Below are 22,116 nucleotides of genomic sequence, written 5' to 3' on the forward strand. Positions count from 1 at the left end.
TGAGGGATGGGTGCTGGGGGGCGTCCCGGCGTCCCCCCTGCTGCGCACTGCTCCCCTCAGCAGCGCGTGACAGGCGGTTGGAACCGGTTGGAGGTGGTTCAGGCGGCCCCAAAAAAAAACTCCTTCGTGAGGTAAAATGGCGCCCGCCACAAAAGCGGTTTGGAGAGCCGAGAGGAACTCCTGCAGAAAGCCACTCTGCCCCAAACCCTCCTGCAATGGCTTCTCATTTTCCAACGCCATCCTTTCTAAGCTTGCCCAGATCCTTTTTTTTAATCACAATCCTATTTTATCTCAGCAAAACACCTGTGGCAAAACAAGCTGTGCAAAAGCGGCTCCCTTGTAAGCTATTTCTTCAGTCGTGCTTTCACCAGCTCTTCTTCTCCCTATCTGAATTATGCGGTTTGTTGGTTTTTTTGGTTTTTTTTGCATTTCAGTCCTAAAATTCATTTAGTGCTAAAAATGAACATGAACGGAAGAACTACTGCTGGCTTCTCTTGTTGCTTTTGAAGGCTATCCGCTCACAGAGCAACCCGAGCAGAAAGATGTGGTCTCAGGCTGCAAATCACAGAGGAAAAAGCTGCCTGGCAAACCAGTACCATATTTTCTTTACAAACCCTTTATCCTAATCCCAAATCCTAATCCAGGATGACATGCTGACACCCCCCGCCAAGCTCAGCTGAGGGTGCTGAGCCTGGCCGGCTCCCGCTCCCCACCATCTTGCAACGGGCAACGAGCAAGCAGATTGTTACCAGGATTTTTAGCACTAATGTGCAGCAAGCTGCAGAAAAGCCAGAGCTGCAGCTGGAGAGGGCGTGTTACTGTATGCATATAAGCAACAACGTAAGCTGAAGGTGTATAAGCATCTGGCAAGCACCCTCTGGGCTACTTGACGCCCTGAATTCAGCCGATTTCTGCAGTTTGTACTGGAGGAAGAGCAGAGGCTGGCCAAACCAGGCAAGAAAGGACCATCTCCTAGACTGAGACCGCTCTGGCCACATAAACACATTCAATTGCACAACACAAACGGTGTTTGTTCAGTAGCGCGTTGCTAGAAAAACCCTGTAATACACGAGAGGCGTACGGCACGTGCAGAGGCACGAGCAACAGTCCCGTAGGAACAGAGCCAAACCATAACGCCATGCCACGGTCAGCATACATCCCCTCTGGAGGGGATACAAAGGAAGAAACAGCTCTGAAGTGAATCAAACCCAGATGTAAACGCTGGCTTGGTGGATGGTTGAATAAGGCACGGAGAAACCTGGCGATCAGGTCTCTAGATATGCCCTTAGTTTGCTCATACTTTAAAGCTCATTGCTTTAAAGCATGGGCTCTCCTACGAAAAGCTCGCTCTCTTTCCCATTTTGCAAATGACAAGGCACTGCTCACGTTAATAGTTGTGTGGAGTGCGTATGACATGCTATCCAGTTTGGTTTGCTTGTTTCTCTTAATTACCAGCCTAAATGATCATGACAGCAGCTGAGTTGGAGAGATGATGGATCAGGCCTGACAGATAAACTGTTTTGGTGCTCTGTGTTTGACCGATTTTATAGGTAACGTTCACAAAAGATCTTGTATATAAACTTAGAACCAGCAGACCCTAGTGTGTAAACACTCTTTACTAGATTTAGTCTCAAGGAAAGCATCCAATGTGAATTCCTTGTGACCGTCAGTTGCCCAAGGGCTCTGATAAAAAAAAGCAAATTGTAAGTCGGATGACTAGATTTTCCCGGCACTTGCATCACGTGGCATGGCACGGCAGAGCAGGCTGTAGGCGCAGCATGTTGCTAAAAGCATGCGAGGGCTTACTGAGAGCTAGGTTTAAAAGACCTGCTTCAACACCCTGCGCAACACACAGCATCACGGTGCAAATGCATGCCTCCATCTTTCCTGTTCCCCCGTGCCGGGTCGGGTGCTACGACAGCAATGCAGGTTGATTACTTTCAAAGCCCAGGAAAAGCATACACCAGGTCCCTAGTGCCAAGGTTACAGCCTCAGCAGGAGGCTGTGGAACCATGACTTGTATCTGCCTTTTTCCTGAGATGTCCTGGTTGAAAATTGAAGGTAACAGTTTAAGGACTGCTGACTCAGGAAAAATATGGTCCCACTACCTTCCCTGTGCCTTTTCTGACCAGCCTCAAAGACAAAAGCCAGTAGCACTGGGGAAACTGTAAGTTTTCTCTGCAAGTGAGATGTTAATTAAGAGTGAGAATGGACAATGTGCAGAAGACAGATAACACAGTAATATCCTTCAGTTGCAGAGGTGTGCATTCTAGGCCAGAAAGGTACAGAAAAGAAATAAACAGAATAGAGATCCAGATTCCCGAGTGAGAGAGACGGTACCAGGAAAAGGCGATGTTCCCAACTGTAGTGTGCAAGCCCAACATAACGTAACAGGCAATGAGGCCACCCCCTTGTATGACTAGCTTTGACTTTGAACTGGCAAGGTATGTTAAAAGTGTAACTAACTGCTTTGTCCTTACTAGGGTTTTTCCTCAAGCTAGTGAAGCGAGACGGTTCTCTTCACCCTGTGCTAGGCAGTGACTGTAGCCAGCTGAACGGGCCGGGTAGCTGCCGCGGGACCCTTCGACAGTTGACGGACTTCTCCGGAGACCGCTTTGGAGAAGGTGCTTGACTCAGGTACTCTGAACTGCCTTGGGGAGGAGTCTCATCCGCTGTCACCTCCAGAGGGAGGCCACACAAGCTGGCCGGCGAACTCAGCCAGTGCCACTGTCCCTGTGGCAGGGTGGGAGGTAGGGTATTCCATTCCAGTATCCCAAAAAGATGTTTCAGTTAGTTATAAAAATAATGCCAATTTTTAACAAAAAAAATGCTCACCAGTGGAGAACCTCTCTTTGTTGCAAGATGTGTTTTGAAAACCCCAGCTCTGGGATTCTGAGATGCACAAGACACTGCATTTCGGGGAAGGGGTTGCAGTGCAAATCGTGCTCGCTCTCTCTACCTCACCAGCTTTCTCCACTGTAGCCACATAACTACAGGTTCAGGTCTAAAAATCTCATGTAGCCAGACCCAAAATTCACATTCGTTTCAGTAAGTTTACAAGGACTAGACATTAAGTGTAAAATTCTGTCCATGGTATTCCTGTCCCACAAAATCATGTTATCATTCTGGGAAATGAGTTTCCATTATTGCTCTAGTTTTAAAAACACAGAAGAAAAGCAAGGTGGGATAAAGAGCAATGAATAAGATTCCCCTTTTTGGCAACGGCACTGAGAAGTAAATCTACTGGCTTGGCCAATGTTTAATTAATTACCTTTAAGTACATGCCAAGATGTGCTTCTACCAAACTTAGCAAAATCTGCAGTTAGGGGAGCAATTGTTGTGCAAAGACTGTTTCCCTAATGATAAACTTAACGGTGCTTGCAACAGAAATATGGCCTTTAACTCATTTTTCACCCGAAGCTCTAAGGCGTTATAAAAATGTAAGTAACCATCGCTTGCCTCATTAGCTGATGCTTGTGTGTACAGCGGGAGCACACGTAGGACTTTCATCATCAACACCTAAACTTGCTGGACCGCAGAGCCAGGCCAAACATCTAAATTTCCTGTAAACCACCATGAAACCTTAGCCTCGAAATCTTTAACTGGAAACACGACAAAATAAACTGTTTTACACGCTGTTTAGTAAAGCCTTATATACCACCACCACAAGGCTGGCCGACTGCCCGCCGCTTGGAAACACTTGACTTGCAGCGTAACGCCGGCACGCGGTGACGATTGGCGTCAATCATGCATCCCGTGTGGGCGAATGTGGCTGGACCTCGCAGCATGCGCAGCCCAAGCTGCTCCCCCTGAGGCCAGTGCTAGTTCCCGGAGCAAAGAGGCAGATGGGAGGCTCTTCCTGGCCTAGAGGGTAGACTTCAGGACTTCTTTCTTTCTCGGGAAAGAACTCACTAAATGGAAAATGAACTGCTGGCAGATCTCAAACTGTTCACAAAAGCCCACCAGATTTGCCAAGTCTTTCTGATTTGTTTTAGTAAGCGTAGGATGGAAGGGTGTCTGTAAAAAACAAAATCTAAATGAAAACTACTCCTAAATATGATAAACTAAACTGAAGTACTGTGTAGGACTTTTTTTCTTTTAGGAAACATTAAATGTTTTGATTGGCGTGAAACAGCTCCCCCCACTGTTTTCCTGAAACTCCAGTCGAACAAATAATTATTCTTGAGTGACCTCAAAAATACTTTTCCCTCCAATTTTGTTTTTGATTCAGCTATTAGGGCATAAAAATCAGTTCCCCTGCTTAGGGTTCTCATGAAATGCTATGCGAGCTGGAATAGCATTCAAGCTCAGAAGTAATGAAAAGGCTGTTTGCTGTCATCACAAATAATTGGCTTGCTGCTTCAAAAAGCATTACAAAACCAGGTTTATTTTCTTTTAAGTATTGCAGAATTGATGCTTGATATGCCAGAAGGGCATTGGCATATTCTTTAGTCTGCCAGGCTGCCCGTGGAAAAGCTGTGATGTGAGCTCTTAAAAAAAAAGAGGCTTTAAAACCAGCACTGAAAGCAATGAATGTTGTAATTTTCAGTCAAATGCTACAACTGAAATTCAGAACAAACGGACTTAAAAACTACATGACTAAAATCTCTGCTCTGGTCCTGGTGGCAAGATAGGATGAACGATGAAACATTCTGGAGAAAGGAGAAGCTTGAATCGCTGTTGCAGCAGGGAATCTCTGCAAGGTTAGAAGAGAGATGACCCGAATTTGGCTCGTCAGCCGTGGTGGGAATCTGTTCATGCAGCTTCTAGCCATTTTGCTTAAATGGCGATGCAGCTCGTTAGAGAGGAAAGCAGGTTCCATCCAGAAAAAGGGACTCTGCCCCAATCTGCTTTGCCGACTGCAAACTGGCAGCAATCCCCTAGCGCTTGGTAAATCGATACGGTAAAGTTCAGTCAGGCAAATTCAGTTCCTCCGGGTTGCCCTGATTAGGAAATAATCCAATAGTCTTTATGGTAGGCTCTTGTCTATCTAACCAGGGTGCACACCATTATCGTTACACGTGCATGATTTCTGTGGGTAAGAAGAGAGTATCGGATTTCAAGTTAATGCTTCTTCGAGCTTGTAAAATAATTTCTGATAAAGTGGTTTGAGGCAAATGAGGTATTGCTGTATGAAGAGAGTCCTAGTGTACATTACCCCTTCACAAAAACAGGTCTCTAAATAGTGCCATTAGATACCCCTCTCACCTCTCACAGAAATGCAACGGTAACACAGATCATGAGTTAGATTATTCAAAACCAAGACAGACTTTCCCCGTGCTCCTGCTGCGAGTCCAGACCTGAGTTCGTTACGTCACGCTAACTTGGACTCCTGAGACGCAGGTTCTCATAAAAATGTGTTTAAACTCCAGAATGAGTGGATCACAAGATCCAGAAGAGGAAAGGTTGCATTTTCCTGGTAAAAGTCTCCTTCACAAGGCCACTTAATGGTATACTTAGCATGTGTTGAAACAGGTTGAAGCTTCTTCTGGTAGCTCTTTATTATATTAAAAAACAACAACACAACAGCAACAGCAACAAAACCACGAAGAGATGTTCCAAGCTAATGCATGACTATCTTTGGGGTTCCCTCTTTTTGTTAAGGTTTTCACAAAATACAAAATTAAACGTCTTTTCTACATACAGAACAAAGTAGAATCAAGTAACTGATTAGAGTATGTACAAAAACTTACACATTCTGTCTTGTTCTTTAAAAAATATAAATATCAATAATGTTCAGTAGAATGGGTTGGTTTTATTTTTAAGGCTTCATTCTTTTAGATCCTTCATTATTTAATGAGGTGCCAGGTAGGCAGGAAAGGGAGGGAAGAGAGGAGGTCATGTTTTTTATTAAAGGTAATGTGTTTAATTCTTGTGAGACTCTTCCTCATCCCTGGCAGGAGGGTATTTCCCTCCTCATTGATTTAAGTTTCCAGGAAGCAAAGCTGGAAGGAAAGGAAAATAAAACCTTTATTATTGCTATTTTTTTTCCTTTGTTAAAATCTTGTTTTAAACCTGCCTCTGTTCATTGTCTTTGTAGAGAACCATCTGCCACGTATTTGGATTAAATAGTCTCAAGCAGGAGGACTGTATCCCAGGTCCACCTGGGAAAGGTTAGAGTAAGGAAGAGGCCACTGGAGGTGTTTTACCACTGATCCCGGCAGAGGTAGCAAGTGCTGCGGCTAGGGCAGCTGCTGCTGTTGCATCCCTGGGCGTGAAGTCTGTGGGGAGGCTTTCCATCAGGCACTTGAGCTGTTCCTGACCCAGTTTGATTTTATCATCTAGCTCTCGCTGCTCTATGAGGAGCGCAGACTTCATCTTTACAAAGTGCTGGTAGTCTTGGAGCTGCTCCTCAGAGAGGTAGTTGCCCAGGATCTCCAAGACCACCCGTTCTCGACGGTCAAGGTTTTCCTTCAGCTCGCGGGCATCTTCATGCTGGCCAGCCAGCAGTTTCCTCTTCTCATTCAGCGAACTCTGCACACACCAGAGAGAGTGCTTCAGTATCAGCAGCACCAATCTCACTGATCCCCCCTCTCCTTCCCCCCAAAACCACGTTTGCCACCTCTGGGAGAGGTGGGACGGCTGCTAAGCTCCCGGACGCACAGTCAAAAGCCTGGGGGAGGAGGACGATCTCCTCATTGCGGATTGAACGTGAATCCCACTGAATCAGACTGCGAATGTTCTAGTCAATGTGGAACAGAAAGTGCTCCAAAAGAGTCAGTAAAACTGGTTTGAAAGCACCAACTGCCAGGAATATCCGCCTTTGCCTCTCACAACCACCCAAAGAATGTTAAAAAGCGGCTTCAACGGAGGCAAAAGGCAGTGGGTTGTTCCACGATGCACAACACCATACAGCCCTTCCTCCAGCCGCAGGTCACAGACATGCTGTCCCAAACACAACCATTCTGTTTCGGGACAAAAGCTGCAGGATCTGAGACATTATACAAACCGGGGCCAAGATTCGCAGGGACAGAACCTGTTTGTTACTGCTTATATGTCAGCGCTACAACACCTGCCTTCCTGGGAGCCTTTGGAGGTCCTAGCTTACACAAGCACGTTCTTGTGACTGCTGCTGTCCCGCATCCCGAAAAAGGCCGAGACGCTACGGCTGCACAGATACGTACCCGCTCTTCACTGTTGGCGTTTTCCCCTAGACTACTCAGAACGTTCTCTACGCGGGCCAGGCGTCCCGAGAGGGAGAGCAAGAGGTTCACCACCTTATCCAAATCGCCAATGAACATCTTGTACTTGTCAAACTCGTTAGGTTTGCATAGCTTGCTGATCAACAGCTCCACCTCCTCTCCAAGAGCATTATTCATCTTAATGTCTGCAAGCAAGCCTTCCTTGGCTTCCTTCAGGATTTCCAGTTTGTGGGTCAAGCTCCCGATGAGCTCAGCCTGTCAGAAGGGAAACACATTGCCACATTGGTCATTACCATGATCACCCTGGTCATACGGACGGCGACGACGAGAGGATATGGCTACAGTTCCTGAGGAGCAGGGTCAAATCAGCAACAGCTGACACAGATGACATTGAGGATGAAACAGAGGAAACACGTCTGAAATTCTACATCTAGGTGATAATCTGAATACCCAATCAGATTGCATGAAATTATATTTGCTCTACCATCAACCCTATTCTAACACCCAGTTCTTTAAAGTCTCTGTGTGAAAAGAGCTACAGCCACATCTCCTGCACATTCCCCACTCCCTGCTCCAGCTTGACATTTTTTGTTTGGATAGTATGTTCTATATGACCCAGAACTATACAAAACAACTGGCAGAAAAATGAATTTAAGCTGTATTAATGGCATGACAGGAGGCTGAGCTGACACTTACGTTACATACGGTGTAGCAAGAAAGAAGGAATTGTTACCTATTTCCCTTCTTCCTCCCCTTGAAACTACTGACCGCTCCGTACTCAGCCGCCTCAGTGTTGGCTTGCAAGCCTCAAATTCAACTGTGACCAGAACTCCCTGCCTGTGCAGGCACTGCCTCACACGGAGAAGCATCAAGCAAGCATTCACACCAAAGATGCTCTGCTCTAAATTTACCTAGTGACTGAGCAAAGACATGCAGAGCACACACCCATTTTGTGAAAATGCTGGCAACTGTTTCATTGCTGAAGAAAAGGAGGCCCCCAGGGTTAAGTTACTCCAGAAATAGCAGTGCTGCACATGTGCTGGAGATCCTAATTTCTGTTAGGATTTAGGGGAAAGACCTATGCAAAAGCAGAAGTCTGTGGCCTGGGGCTTACAATTCTTTCTTCCATTTACTCAGAACTGAGAGCACAGAGAGCAGGAAAAGCTCTTCATACAAGGGTTGGGTATTTTCAGTCTCTTCAGTGTATGCACTGCTGAGGCATCATTACATGTATGTTAATCCACCCTGCATACAAGCACTGCAGGATGAAATAGAAGTAAATCACAAGGTGTCCTGAAAATACTCTCTCAAAGTTTACTAACACAGTCTTCTTTCCATCAAAACTGACAGTAATTTCAAACAGGAAGGCGGTTCGCTTCAAAGGAGGAAGGATCTCCAAACCCTGGTCAGGCTGGGGGTTGCTCTGAACTGGCCCTTATCCCCAGGGGTGGCCTGTCACAGCAGGCTTTAGAAGGCTGGTTTCACAGCCGGGAAGTTAACAGCACTCTTTAGCCAGACACCACTAGATGGTACACTTTGCATGCATCCTCTGGAGCGTGTGGTTTTATGGCTGCACTACAGTCCACTGTCAACTTCCACATATATGCAAAGGCTGAATGAAATGAGAGTAATATTCTCTTAAAACAAACACCAGCTACCAGGCTTACTCTGGAATGACTGCTGAGTCATGCCACTTGTTAGCAGCATAGTTCAGGGGAACGGGAGAGCAAAGGTGGTACTAAATCCCACCTGCGAGGGTAAGGGACAGCCAAAACTCCTTTACTTGGATTCTCCCCTCAGTAGGACAAGTAGCATCCAGAGGCAAGAACCAATCCTTGCCCATCCCTGTGCCTACGATTTTAATGCCATCTTCAAAAGAATGATCCAAGGTCCTTATCCTGAGCAGTAAAAGAAGGGGTCCATTTGCCATGATTATGATGCTGGGGGGAAAACTCTATAGCAGGACTCTGCGGGCTGGACACAAAGTCCGGTGTTAACCTCGACAGGTTTTCAGGAGGACCGAGCTGCTCAGAACTGGCAGTTGCTCCTCTCTGCTCTGGGAGCTTTGCTCAAGGTGCAGACCTGCCCTCCAACCGTAACCGGAGGCTACGGGACTGCTGGGAGTGACGTACCTTTGTTCTGAAGGCATGGGAGCTGGATGGGGACGGCGAAATACTTGCTTTGTATTAATTCATCAGTGACTCTGCTGTGATCCCAAATGCCAACCAATATAGCTCCTTTGCATATTTACAATGGAAATGAGCTGGGTTTATCCAAATGACCTCTCAGAGTAGCTGCCTTCTCAGATAATGCCTATGCAAATGTTATTTCACACAGACCATGAACAAACATGCCGAGATGACAGACATCTTGCTGTCTGGGCCTAATCTCTCCCATCTATTTCCGTTTTCCATGCAAATGTAACCTTTGAGGCCTGGGACTTGTCCTCTGTAGCAGGACATCTACTTGCAAGCCTGTCAGATGCTTGCAGCGCTTCCACCGACTCCTTGGAGCAGCACCCTCATCTTGTTTAATCACTACGTTTCACGTTGGTATAAGCAGGCAGCCGGTTTTGCAGTGAACAGCACCCCAAGAATCGATCGAGTGCCACAGACGAGGCAGGGGCTGCGACTGCCTTTGAAGCTGGGTGCTCTACAACCGATGACTTGGGCCAGATAATTAAAGCAGCAAAAGCCTTAGGCAAATGCTTTTGATTAGCAACACATACATGACCTATCTGTGTGGACTTGCTACCCAGAATCTGTGTAGGACCACAGAAATAAGAGATGGCAGGCACGGCGAGTGTCTCTAACCCATTCCCGTGGCGTGGTATGACAGCTCCTAAAGACTTGACAGGGTCCTACCTGCACCTCAAATGCTCCACAAAATAGGGCCAATCTACTCAGTACTCGTAATTTGTGTTACAGAGCACTTTGACGGAGGTCCCATTCTAGCTGTCATTGTATTAAAGCCTGTTAGGGAGCAGATTTTGCTTAGCACAGAAAAAAGGCTGACAACAGAAACAGTAAGGCAATATGAAAAAGAGAGGTGAGCCCTCCAAGTCAGGGGTGCAGGACAAATTGCATACTGGCAAATACCACTCAGCCTCACGTTTTCTCTCTGCTTTTTTACACTTGGCATGGGGATGAAGACTCAGAGAGAAAATGTGGAGTTGTGCTAGAAACACATGAATTCTCTGCACTTTGACAGGGAGGCTGAGCTCGGGAGCCTTTCTTTAAATCCATGCCTGATTTCAGTGCAGGAAGAATAGAGTACTGCATTTACAGCATACGGGACTCTCACAAATATTTGTATCTTTCCGTGTACTTAAACGCTGCTGTTGTACAAACGGCATGAAATATGGGCTGTGCTACTCTGTCTGGTGCAACACAGGATGTTTTAAATTTACAGGCAGGCAGGCACAGCTGCTTTTGATGCGAAGGTAGTAGGTGTGTGAAGGAAGGCACAGACAGGCAAGTACCTGCTTGTGGCATCTTGGGATTTGTGAGCTTCGCAACATGTCTGTAATTATCAGCTAACCAATGTGAGACAACCACAGGGACAAATTAGAAGGCCCTGCAAAAGCCCTGGAAGGCAAAGCACCCAAGCCTACAGCAAGAATTGCAGGGGCCATTCCTCAGTGAAATGTAGCCGCAGTAAGAGAGGGAAATGTTTCCTCCTCTCCTACCCTGCCCTCCTCCCACGCAAGTCATCACAACCAGGTTGCGCTGACTGAGCTGCTGAGGTGCACACGGCTTGCAGCAGGTCAGTGACACAATGAAGCGTGGGGTGAAAGAGTAACCAGTGTTTCTTCGGAGGCAGGGAGTGCAGACAGCAGGTAAAATGGGTAAACTGGCTTCAGCGAAGAGGAAAATTCTAGGGCGAAACCTCATCCGCTCGTGACAGTGCAGTCACTACCTGGACCCTGTTGTGTTTCTAACCTGAGCTGTCCTTGCTCAAGTCACTTCACCTTTCCCTTTTCCTTTCTTGCTACAGGACACGGACTGCTTCTTACAACCTTTACGCTCAGCATTTGGCGTAACACAGGCCCGCCTCAGGGTTGTGCAAGATTTGTACTCAAATTTGCACTGAGTCCTCAGATTAGCTCTCTTCGTTCAATCTGGGTCACCCTAATGAAGCTTCACAGGTGGCCTAAATGCACCCAGCCCCCATGCAACTTGGGACTGCCAAAAGCTGACATCAGATAGAAATGCACTTCATTTCAGGGCTCATTATTATTTCAGGAATGTAACTAGCAAATGGTGGTGTGTGCTGAATTTACCTTCTTCTCATTGATGTCCAGCAGCTCCTCTTCCTCACCTACTTCTTCTGGCAAGTCTTTGATTTTATTCAGCAGTTCTGCTTTGGGTGCTGAAACACTGTAATAAGCAGGACAGGTGACCAGGGTTACAGGAGTTTCCTTTTCTTCTCTCCTACAAGGGAGAAGAAAAGGAAGAGTTCAGTCTGAACCTGACACTTTTTCCCATGCCTGGATCCATGGTTTTCTAGCACTCCTTCTTTGGTACCTTCCCAGTGTTATTAGCCACAAATGACATGGCCGATTCCTGCCATCAGAGGGTGCGTGTCAGCTGCTTTCGTTACCTCTCCCCTGCGCAGAACGTTGTTTAAATATCGACCGGTTAACAACTCTGTACGGGATCAGATCCTCGCTGAAGGTAAATCGGCACAGCTCAGCTGGTCATGGCTAGACTGTCCATCTTATCCGGCATGATGCATTACAACTTTTATCTATATGGTTCTCCCGCTGCCACTTGGGAGTCTCTATCTCCAAAAACCCACACTGGAGGACTTGGGCTGATCTTTGCATGCCCCTGTAATAAGTAGGCACCCCCACGCCTCCTTCCAAAATTTGGCCTCTCACTATCTTTCTGCCTGCCACTGTTTTGGTCCCAATTTCACTCTCCTATCTCCGTTACTGTGCTTTGGACTGCATTGCTTCCGATTACAAAGGTTAAGATAGCAAAATCAAATAACATCTCCAGAGACGGTTCATTTCCCACCCTGTTACCAAGCTCAGCACCGTTTTCTACACAGCCCAGCGAGGTGAGCTCAAAGGCCACACGTGCAGCAGAGCTCATGCGAAAGGGCATGCAGAAATGCCCTGCCAGTCCCCCTGCCTGGGAACTGAGGAACTCGCTCTCTGCCAGCATCCATCTATACAGATGCAGGAAAACTCAGCACAGGCTTGTCCTTAAAAGCAAGCCAGCAAGCAGCGAGTTCTGTTGCGACATTAGCCCAAACAAACAGTGCTTACCTGTCATCTTCGACTGCTGTCCTGCTAGCTTTCTTCTGTGTCATCTTCCTTTTCATGTTGTTCTCCTTCAGCAAGCTGGTTCCACTGGGGAAAAGCCCTTCCATTAAGTCCATGGTTGTCTTCATTTTGGAATCTGGATCCAGGATATCAGCCAGAGACTTGTCTTTATGGACAATTTCTTTCGCTAGAGCCTCTGACTTAATATCCTCTGGGCTCTTGTTCTTTGTCTTCACCGGAGGTGCTGCGCTGGGTATCCCGGAGTCCACGCTGCCGTTTTCTGACTCTCCGGTGACGACTGCTGGCTCTCTCCGGTTGCCTTCAGGTTGAGTTATGGGCTCTCTATCAGCACTTTGAGGCCCTTGAGAAAAGGCACGTAACTGGTGCCGTTTATCCACAGCAGATGGAGAGCTAGTCCTCTTTGATGCAGGTGGCAAGAGGGGCCAATTATTTTCACCGACACTGGTGCCCAACCCTGTTATCTCCTTCTCGGCCAGGGCTTTGGGAACACTTCTGAAGCTGCGATGGGCAGAAAAATTCTGTCAGATAAAGACAAACTTACCACACAGGACCATTGTGAGCATTTGGTGAAGGCCTAAGACAAGTAAATTTTCCTTCTCTCTCACTTAGTTTTGTCTCTTGCTTCTCACTTCAATACGAAAGGCCCACAGTATGAAGCTACTGCCACCAGAAGCATATCGTTCCCTCAACCTGGACATTGCGGTTTTGTCATTCCAACACGGAAGGAACTAGTGAGCGACGAGTCAGCTTGTTTTCTGCTCACAGGCTGGGGACATTGCGTCTCACCACCTGAGTGTACCATCCTGAGCAGTCTATACTCATTTGTTCTTTTTGTGTTGGAAAAGCCAATCGCTACCACAGCCCTGGCCAGGTTCTTCCCGGATGGAAATGAGGGCAGCTCCTTGGGAACGCGGGAAGCTGCGCCCAGTTAAACCAGCTGGGCACCTAGCCCAAAGTCCTATCCTTCAGGAAAAATTCGCTATACAGTGTTACTGTGACATATTTGTGTTGTCACTTCTTGGCAGATGGTCACTGTTTCATAACAGCATTATTTTGTGCCAGGTCTAAAATGTATTCTGGGAAAGTCTAACTGTTTGCAAAAACCGTCATGGATTTCCATAGATCATTCTCAAAAAACCAGTAACTGGAAGAAGTCAGCAGCCATTTTAACTCCTCACGCTAGAGTGAGTAAGAAGCAACTCCACTGAAATCCATATCGTAACTGCAGGGAGAACGAGACCAGGATAGTGTCTCACCCAGAACCCGCTTTGCCTTGCTTACTGAGCACCTGTCGGCACATCTGGTGATGGGCCGCAAAGCCTTTTGCCTTCTTGCTTAGTGTCCTGCCCTGGCCACATCATTTGACAACGCTCTTGGCAGCCAGCAAAGCCAGGCGGCGGCAAGTCTGTCTGTCTGTCCCTCTCCCCTTACAACGTGAGCACTCCTCCGCGAGCTTCCCACTCGGCGAGCAGCTGTGGGTGGGTCATCGCAGCACGCAGAGCTGCGGATGTCAGTTACATTTGTCTGGAGCCCCGCATATCTTACTGTATATGGCCCTACAACGTGCGAGACGCTGCGTTACGGCTCTCCCTTACCTCACTTCGGCCTCCTCTGCGAGCCTGGTGGATTTGTCTCCAGCTGCCCCATTCCCCTCGAGCACCGCCGGTGGGGGAGGAGGTGGGAATTCCTCCAGGCCGTTTGCAGAAGTGCAAGAGCTCAGCTCAGGAAGAGGACGGGATGGCAGTGGGGGTGAGAAGGGTGGAGCAACGACACTGGGCTGGGAAGGCATGACAAACACCTCGTCGTCTTCATCGTCCTGCAGCAATGGTGGGGGTGTAAGCTGCAGGCCCGACTCCGAGATCCGGAGATGGGTTGTGCCCTGGGGAGAAGGAGTCTCTGGGTCAGAAGAACTGCTGCTCTGTGTCAGCAGGGACTGCCACCTCTGGGAGAACTTTGGCCCAGCCGCTGGAGGAGACACCACAGCCCTTGAGTAGCTGTTGTCTTTGACCGAATGAGCCCACACCACTTTGGGTGGGAGAGATCTGTGAAGCGGCCCGGCTTTCCTTCTCCACATCATTTCCTCCGTGGTAGTCTCAGAGGATTTATCCTGGACAGCATCCAAAGACTGTGCCTGAATACCACCGTTGCCCTCAGGGGGAATAGCATCTTGTTTGGCATGGTGCTGTCTCAGAGCCTGGTCGTCGCCCGCACTCTGCAAGTCTGAGGGAGTCTGGGTGGGCGTATTAGGGGACGACTGGCCAGATCCAGAAGGAGTAAGGCTAAGGAACAAGTGTTTAAAGCCTTGCTTTTGCTCAGGATAGTGACTCCTTGCCTCTGTCAGGGATGGGACAAATGCAGAAGTCCTGCTCTCCGGCCTGGAAAGTTCTGAGAGCTTGTGGTTCTCGGTCAGTGTGGCAGACCCAGTGACAACCTCGCTGCTGTGGTGAGGATGGGGATAATAACTTGTGAACACCATTTTTTCCGAGTGGCTTCTTTCTTGCTTGCTGAAAGACCTAAAAACCAAGAGACAGACCATGATAAGACTAATAATTAATCAATGAGCAAGAAAAGCTATTGTGCACCTCCTTAATGAGCAACTTATGCAATCGTATCAGAGGCCTGGGTCAGTGCCTGCTGATCTAGGTGAGGTGCAGTTCTGCTTCATAACTGGTAGCAAAATCCAGCCTCCTAATGCTAGGGACACAGAGCCAGATCCATTCCAATTCACCATCTCCCATCATTTTCAGTGCCTGCTGCATCACACACACATATACACGCACGTAGCAAGCATCGCAGCCATAACTTAATAGAAAAAAATTTAGGAAAACCCAAGTGCCTGACTTCCTTTCCAGCCTTGCTTTCAATTTTGTTTGTTACAGGTGGGCTGAGTAGCAACTGCTGTAAGATACACTACTTGACACTATCTACCATCAAACTCCATTCTCAATTGCTGATAATTTTAAGACTTTCAGCTTTATGGGCCAAAAATTCCCATAACATTATCTGCTCTTTTTGGAAAGGTGCCACTAAAATGATTCAACTGTCTCTGAGAACAAAGTGAGGCCAAAAAATGCACTATTTTGACTGTGGAGAAAAATAAAAAAAGCTCTTGCAACCTTGGAATGCTGTTAGAAAAAAAGAGCTCCACTCAGACAGGCAGGTGTTACAAAAAACAAACCTAATACGCTTCAACTGCAAAAGGATGTTAAGGCTGCAAAGCCAGCAGATGAAATTAGTCCTTCCAGGTCTTTTAAGGTGTTCTCATGTGAGTCCGAAAAACAGCGTCTGGCCTTTGAAGTGAGGATCCCGATCAGAATACAGAGCCAAACCTACTTGCCTGTACGGCTATTTGGCTGGAAAATAGAATGAGCAGTAATAACAGTGCTAGCAGATGGCCTAAACCCGCAAGACCATACCATAAAACAATAAAATACAATAAAGCTCTACTGCCACTATATTTTCTGTTCTTGAGATGCATTGTTCAAATAACCCAACCCTGCCGATCTGTGATGTCTGACACTTGGGCCCCAAATTTGCTCTCAGATGCTAGTACGAATTAAGAATAACTCTGTCAAAGACATGGGTCGTTCCGGCTTTATTCTGGTGTAACTGAGAATAGAATTTGGCAGCCTTCGCCTGGGATGGGGAAACTTCCCAGACAGACTGCTCTGGGTATTGTCTGTGGTTCCTGGACAGTAGCAATGTGTATTCTTTTCAGATGCTCAGTGTTTGTCAGCAAAGCCAGATGATAGTTCTCTAATTGAGAGACCTCTCCTACTGTGGAAGCAATTGTGGATTTGAAAACTGGTGGAGCAACAACCGTTCCCAGCAGTGCTTACGAGACAGCTATTGTGTGACACCTGGGCAGCAGCATTAGAGCATGGAGAGTAAGTCACGGAGCACGTGTGACCGGACCAAGTGATTGCTGACCAGGGTTTCCATAACTTCACCATTTGACAGTTTTCCTCCTTGAGCAAGAGAGTTGGTAGGGATGGTCCCATCTCCTCTCCAGCACGTTAAGCAGCTGTGTCCCAAGGAAACCTAGAAGCATAATTCCTACTGCCTGCGATTGCCTTCCATGAAGGGCCCAGGCACGCAGTATGCCGCAGATGGTGATAGGATGGATGGTGATGGTTAGACCTGAGAGGACTGGCTATAAAACCAGCTATTTTGGGCTGACAATCCTAGGACAGACAAAGACTGTATCTCTTTACATGCACCCTTTTGAAGGATGAATTAAACATGCTACAATATCATGCAACAGTATCCTAACAGTGGAACTCCTGTGAGTCACTGACACATGGGTAAGGTCCTGGTCTACCTGTCCCTCTCAGTCTGCAGAGGATTCGGATCTCATTCTCACTGAGAGTTAAATGTAAAACTCCTGCCGGCTTCAGCAGCGCACGACCAGAGCCCTCTGGCTTCCAAAACTCATGCCCATTCTCTTTGAGGCCATTTCAGGTGCAGTAACGTAAGAAAAATCACTCAGCAGCTGAGGCTCGTAGGGAGCGATTTGCAGCCTGTGTAGTGGGACCCTGTGTCCTCAGAGCCAAGGCCTTTTTCCTGTCTTCTCCCATCCTTTCTTTCTATCTTCTGGGAAATCCAATTCTCATCAAGAAGGGGAAGCTACCTCACATCTCCCAAAAGAAATGTGCTTGCAGAGCATGCAGGATGCCTAAGCAGCAAAACCGTTAATACCAATCATCTTTGTGCAGTGAAGCATGAGAATGAGAAACCTACATTTCGTGCCCCAATAAACTTGTTTTCAGTCTGGGTGTTCAATCCCATTACTTGGAAAATAGGTTGGGGAAAAAAAAAGGAAGCAGCAAGTAGTTATTGAGAAGAATGATGAAATGCCATCTCTAGAAGAAATGGGGAGGCAGGATGAACTAAACCAGCTGTATTGTTCTCTTAGGAAAAAAAATGGAAAAAGTTATTCCAAATCGAAGTAAACGAGGATGTTCTAAATAATCATAAAAGGATGTGCCTGAAGGCAGATTGAGTCCCTCTAAAACAACATTCATGTCTTCTTAGGGACAAAAATGGCCAGCCAGTCAGAAGTAAGATCCAGCTAGACTAGGAGCCTTCCTCTACTTCTGGCTGTCGCTCCCTGACCCAGAGCTGCATGGTGAAATCTTTGGAGACAGCAGTGTTAACTCCCGCTGTGACAACAGAGTGGGATGACATTTACTGCAAGTCTGTGAGAAACAGAGCTCCTTTGTGAATAATTCTTTTAGTCCCTCTTGATGTTTTTTACTGTAATATGAGTTAGCTGTTTGGGTACTCAGAGCTTAGGGCAAGCATCTATTTATTATTTAAATGTAAATACAGCAAGATCAACTTCAGTTCTAGTTAACTTCAAAACAATCCACTGCTAAGTGGATAGTTATGTAAGTCCTAATATTATGAGTTTTATGATTACATTTTTCTATTTTTAAAAACGTTTCTCTCTCCCCTGTTGCTGAGCAAAATATCCTGCCTGCACAAAGGAAAGCAGCCTAAATGCAAGCTCCCGATTCAGCAAGATAAATGAAATCTCCCGGTTTTAGTCCATGCAAATGTTTAATAATTTCAGATAAAAGAAAGGCTTAATTTTTTTTTGAACAAACAAAATAAGAAATATATTGAATAACTTATTCCTAGTAGATCATTCACTTGGCTTTACATTTATGGATCTTCCTTACAGAAAACTGTGACAAGTCATATGGTAACTATATTGTGATACAAGATTTAAAAGCTTGGTATTGTGTGGTGACATGTTTTCTCATTCTCATATCCAATATCCTCAGCTTACAAATAAGATGTTTGATTTGTTTTTATTTTCTTGTCAGTGCTCATAATCTTCCCCCTATCCTATCCCTTTCTTGAGGTGCAAAGAGATTGGACCAACGAGTCAGTGATTTCCTCCCCCTCGTTTGAAATAAGGGATGAAAGGCAATGTGATTAAAATCTCTTCCAGGCCTGGGAACACTACACACTTGGAAGCAGGCAGGTTCTGAGTATTTTCATTTGGAATAGAGACACAGAACGTATGACTGAAACAATTACAACGGTCATATCATATGCTACATATTCTACAGCATATCTGATCACTACATTGTGATGGCAATGATTGCCCATGTGTGACTGTCTGCCACAATACCACTGCTACTGTCCAAAAGTATCAGCACTGTCCAAACACTTGTTTTTGGGGAGGCAGCACCCTGAATTGGGGAAAACCTCACAGAGTGGGGCATCAAGGTACTTTCTTCCTTTAGAATCCTTCAGTTATGATAGCATCTGGATATGATTTCTAACAGCAGATCAAAGACATTTTGCAAGGTACATAATTGAAACTTTGCTGCAGAAACATGCTCCAAGATGACATGAGGAGGACTTGATAGTGAATTAATGTTTATAGTGGAAAAAAAACCTCACAGCCACTTAATCCTCCTAACTCTGCTGGGCACAGCACACCCAGAACTGTGTCTGTGCAGATGTTTTCTGGTTTGTCACTATCCATCTGTTTACATAGACAATGCATGACAACTGCTGCTGGCAGCAGGATGGCAAGAGCTGGCCCTGCAGTGACAAAGGGGATGTTAATATACACCTACCTGGCTGCGGCGCTGACCACATAGAAAGGATCTCTCACCATGGGGCCAAATTCACCGCTTTCCCTTCTCAGCAGGTCCTGGAGTGCAAAGACAGTATTAGCAGTGAGCAGAAATCAAAACAAAATGACAAAACAGTGATGCTTCCTAGAAAGAAGAGAGCACAGCGTGTGCCATATTCAGATGGGGGGGAAAATCTAGCGTAGCATACCACTCTCCAGCACCCTACTCCTGCTTAGAGGACCCGTCTGCCTTTTTCTGTATGGACTGTGGACGACCAGGCAGACTTACTCAGAGAAATGCTTTTTTAAAACCTCTCAGCCAGTCCTTGTCTCTTCTAAAAACACGCACAATGGTATCAGCGGGACCTGGGCGTTCACCTCGGTTTTACATGCAAGCAAAAAGCTGAGACATCACTGAAGCAGCCTTAAGCGGGGAAGCTGAACAGAGAACAATCTGTGCCCAAGCCCACTGCCAAAACAGGACTGAAACACTGCAGAGATGCCGAATGCCACAAAGGTTGGAAACTCCAGCCACAGGCAGAGGTGCTGAAAAACATCACAAAGTCTGATGCTTGGTTCTTTTGAAAAGCAAAGCGCAGGAACTGCTTCCTCTTTAGGTATTTATGTCATCTAAAACCAGAGGAATTTTGTAGCTGAAATACCTTTGTGAATCTGACTCTGCCCTAGAGCTCCCACCATAGGACACCAGACTATTATGAGACATGAAAGCAAATGCTAAGCCTGCTTTTGAAGAGGTTAGTATTTTCTCCCGTACGATCTTTCCAGCAGAGAGCATTTCAGTGCCCCCCTTCCCCACACCCTCAGTAATTCGCTTTTTTGGTCAGAGCTGCTGCAGAGGGAGCGTACGTGCAGATCTTGATTTAGGAGTCCGGGAGCTGAGAGATATGTGAGCCGAGACAGACTAATAAAGCAGAGAGGAAGGAAGGCTGAGAATGCGTTCCGAAGACTGAGAGCTAATAATTACACATAGCTATCGATTTCCTTATATCTTTAAACAAATTCCTACAGTGATATTGCAATGTGATTTATATGAAGCCTGAGAGGAACACGAGACACTGTACACAAGGCCCTTGTGTAAAACATACAGTGACAGCAGACAAGTCTGCTGCTAAACTGGAAATAAACATTTCCCACAAAAAATCTGAACAGGACAATAAAATAAAATAAAAAAAACCCACCCTGTTGCTTTCTCCCCTACTTCTGTAGCTGTGCTTTTGTATCAGAGGCAGATCAGAAACACACCTAATTAGAGAGCACTTAAACATATACTTCCCTTTCAAACAGACACTTATGGATTGGTGTATATATTTCAAGTCAAACATGCTTTCTTGAATTAGGATTTAAGAACAGGATTTTCAAAAGTGTCTTGCTGCCTATGGGACTGAATCCTCATTCCAGAGGTGGATACAGCGAAATGATTCTGGGAAAAAACAGTAAGGGCTCTCCCCTCTTCTACACTTGAACTAAAACCTTTGTGAGCAGGGCTGCACTGCTGTTCATCATCTTCCTTGAGTCAGCTTCCAACAGGCAGAAACTCTCGTTGGGCTGCTGAACATATGCAATACTAAAAATGAGCCAACAAGGGGCAAAGAAAGATTTTAAGAACTACCATGTATGTCGCCTGGTCAAGAAAGGGGGCTGGGTAAAAATGAACTAGGGCTGCTCATCATCCAACCTGTCATTTCAAAGTACATTTTAGTGATTTTTCTCTTTCGGGATGCCTGTTTCTGTTGCCACTCTGACTGGGCTTGGCCTTCGCCCTAACTTTCTTAAGGACTGTCCTCTTAACTGAACGCAAGACTTCATGATCGGCAAGGGTGACAAAATTGCACAGATGAGCCTGATGCCTGGCTGGTGTGGAAAAATACCGATGATGGGATGAGACAGCAGTGGTTATGGAAATGCATTCCGGTCACTTGATACTCACAAGCTGCTTTTTAAATTCTCTCTATTTAAAAACGTGCTGTGGGATCTGAGGTTTGTGGAGGGAGGACATTTAGAACGAAGCACACAATGAGTCTGGGAGGACGGCTGCTTCCTCAGCACCCTGGTTTGGCCTGTTTCCGAGATGCTGCCCAGAGCCTCCTTTATGGTACTTGATGCAGTACTGCTGCATTGCACCTCAGTAATCTGTTCTGGGCCAGTAGCAAGTGCAAGCATAGAAGGAGATGTCCTGGATCTCAGCTTCCCTGTAAATACGCAAGACTGTCCAAACACTCCGACCATGTGGCATGAGGAGCCTGCACACGTTTTGGTTGTTTCCTCCCTCTCCCTGTGATGCATGGAGCCTGGCGTGGAAACGGGGATGGGCCAGCAGATCCACCACTGCTGTAAATCTGTGTGGCTCGACCCATTGCAGTTACCTAAATAGGTCTGAACAGATTTCAGCCAGCTGAAGAGCTGGCCTGGGCAGTTGTTCTTTAAGAAGTTAGCCTGTTTCTGCTATTTACCATCATCAGAGTCAGTCGAATTCCCCATTTGTGACATCAGTGCAATGTTCCCAACCGCCAAGCAGGGGACATGGAAAGACTTGCCAGGGTCTCTGCTAAGTTCTCTCTGCAATGTTTCCTTCCAGGGCTGGAGGCAAAACATAACGGTTACTTGGAAGTGCCTCTGCCGAGCATTTCCCAGCACTGTCAGGCACAGTGGGAGCCAGGACAATTTCAGTCAGACTATAATCTTCTCTACTTTGCACCAGGAAGCTGGGCTAAGGCAGAACAGCAGCAACAGCATATTGTCACCGAGACGGTGGACCCCACCAGAAAGGCGCTTAGTGCTTCTCTGGTCCTGCTGGCAGGTAGGAACAGGACACCTCAGATGGGGTGTCAGGAGCAGCAAGAACACACGCACGCTACCAGCACATGCACTGAAAGCCCTGAAATAGCCCCAGCAGCAAGAAAGCTGAACAGAAGCAGTACCCCACCGGCGAGCATTTAAAAGAGCATCCTGGTAATTTAAACACGATAAATAGTCTCTGTCTCAACATGCATTTAACCTCTCTCTAACCCGCAGAGTAGTTGCAAGGACTGAATGTCAGCTTGTGCTCCAACATCCTCCCCCTTTCC

General features: G+C 46.6%; 1 protein-coding gene across 1 annotated transcript in view; it reads right to left on the reverse strand.

Moving 5' to 3' along the window:
• Window positions 1–5,489: 5,489 nt before the first annotated feature.
• The window catches only part of SHROOM3 (shroom family member 3), a 22,824-nt gene continuing 6,197 nt past the window's right edge, over window positions 5,490–22,116 (reverse strand). The window contains exons 3-8 of the mRNA XM_010289013.1: window positions 19,032–19,108; window positions 14,031–14,948; window positions 12,418–12,933; window positions 11,425–11,575; window positions 7,125–7,397; window positions 5,490–6,474 (exon numbers count right to left, since the gene is read on the reverse strand). Coding sequence (XP_010287315.1) covers window positions 6,115–6,474; window positions 7,125–7,397; window positions 11,425–11,575; window positions 12,418–12,933; window positions 14,031–14,948; window positions 19,032–19,108 — 2,295 coding nt within the window. The 3' untranslated portion in view covers window positions 5,490–6,114. The remainder of the gene's footprint in view (window positions 6,475–7,124; window positions 7,398–11,424; window positions 11,576–12,417; window positions 12,934–14,030; window positions 14,949–19,031; window positions 19,109–22,116) is intronic.

The sequence above is a fragment of the Phaethon lepturus genome, unplaced genomic scaffold, assembly GCF_000687285.1.
Source record: "Phaethon lepturus isolate BGI_N335 unplaced genomic scaffold, ASM68728v1 scaffold11956, whole genome shotgun sequence".
In the NCBI taxonomy this organism is placed as follows: domain Eukaryota; kingdom Metazoa; phylum Chordata; class Aves; order Phaethontiformes; family Phaethontidae; genus Phaethon; species Phaethon lepturus.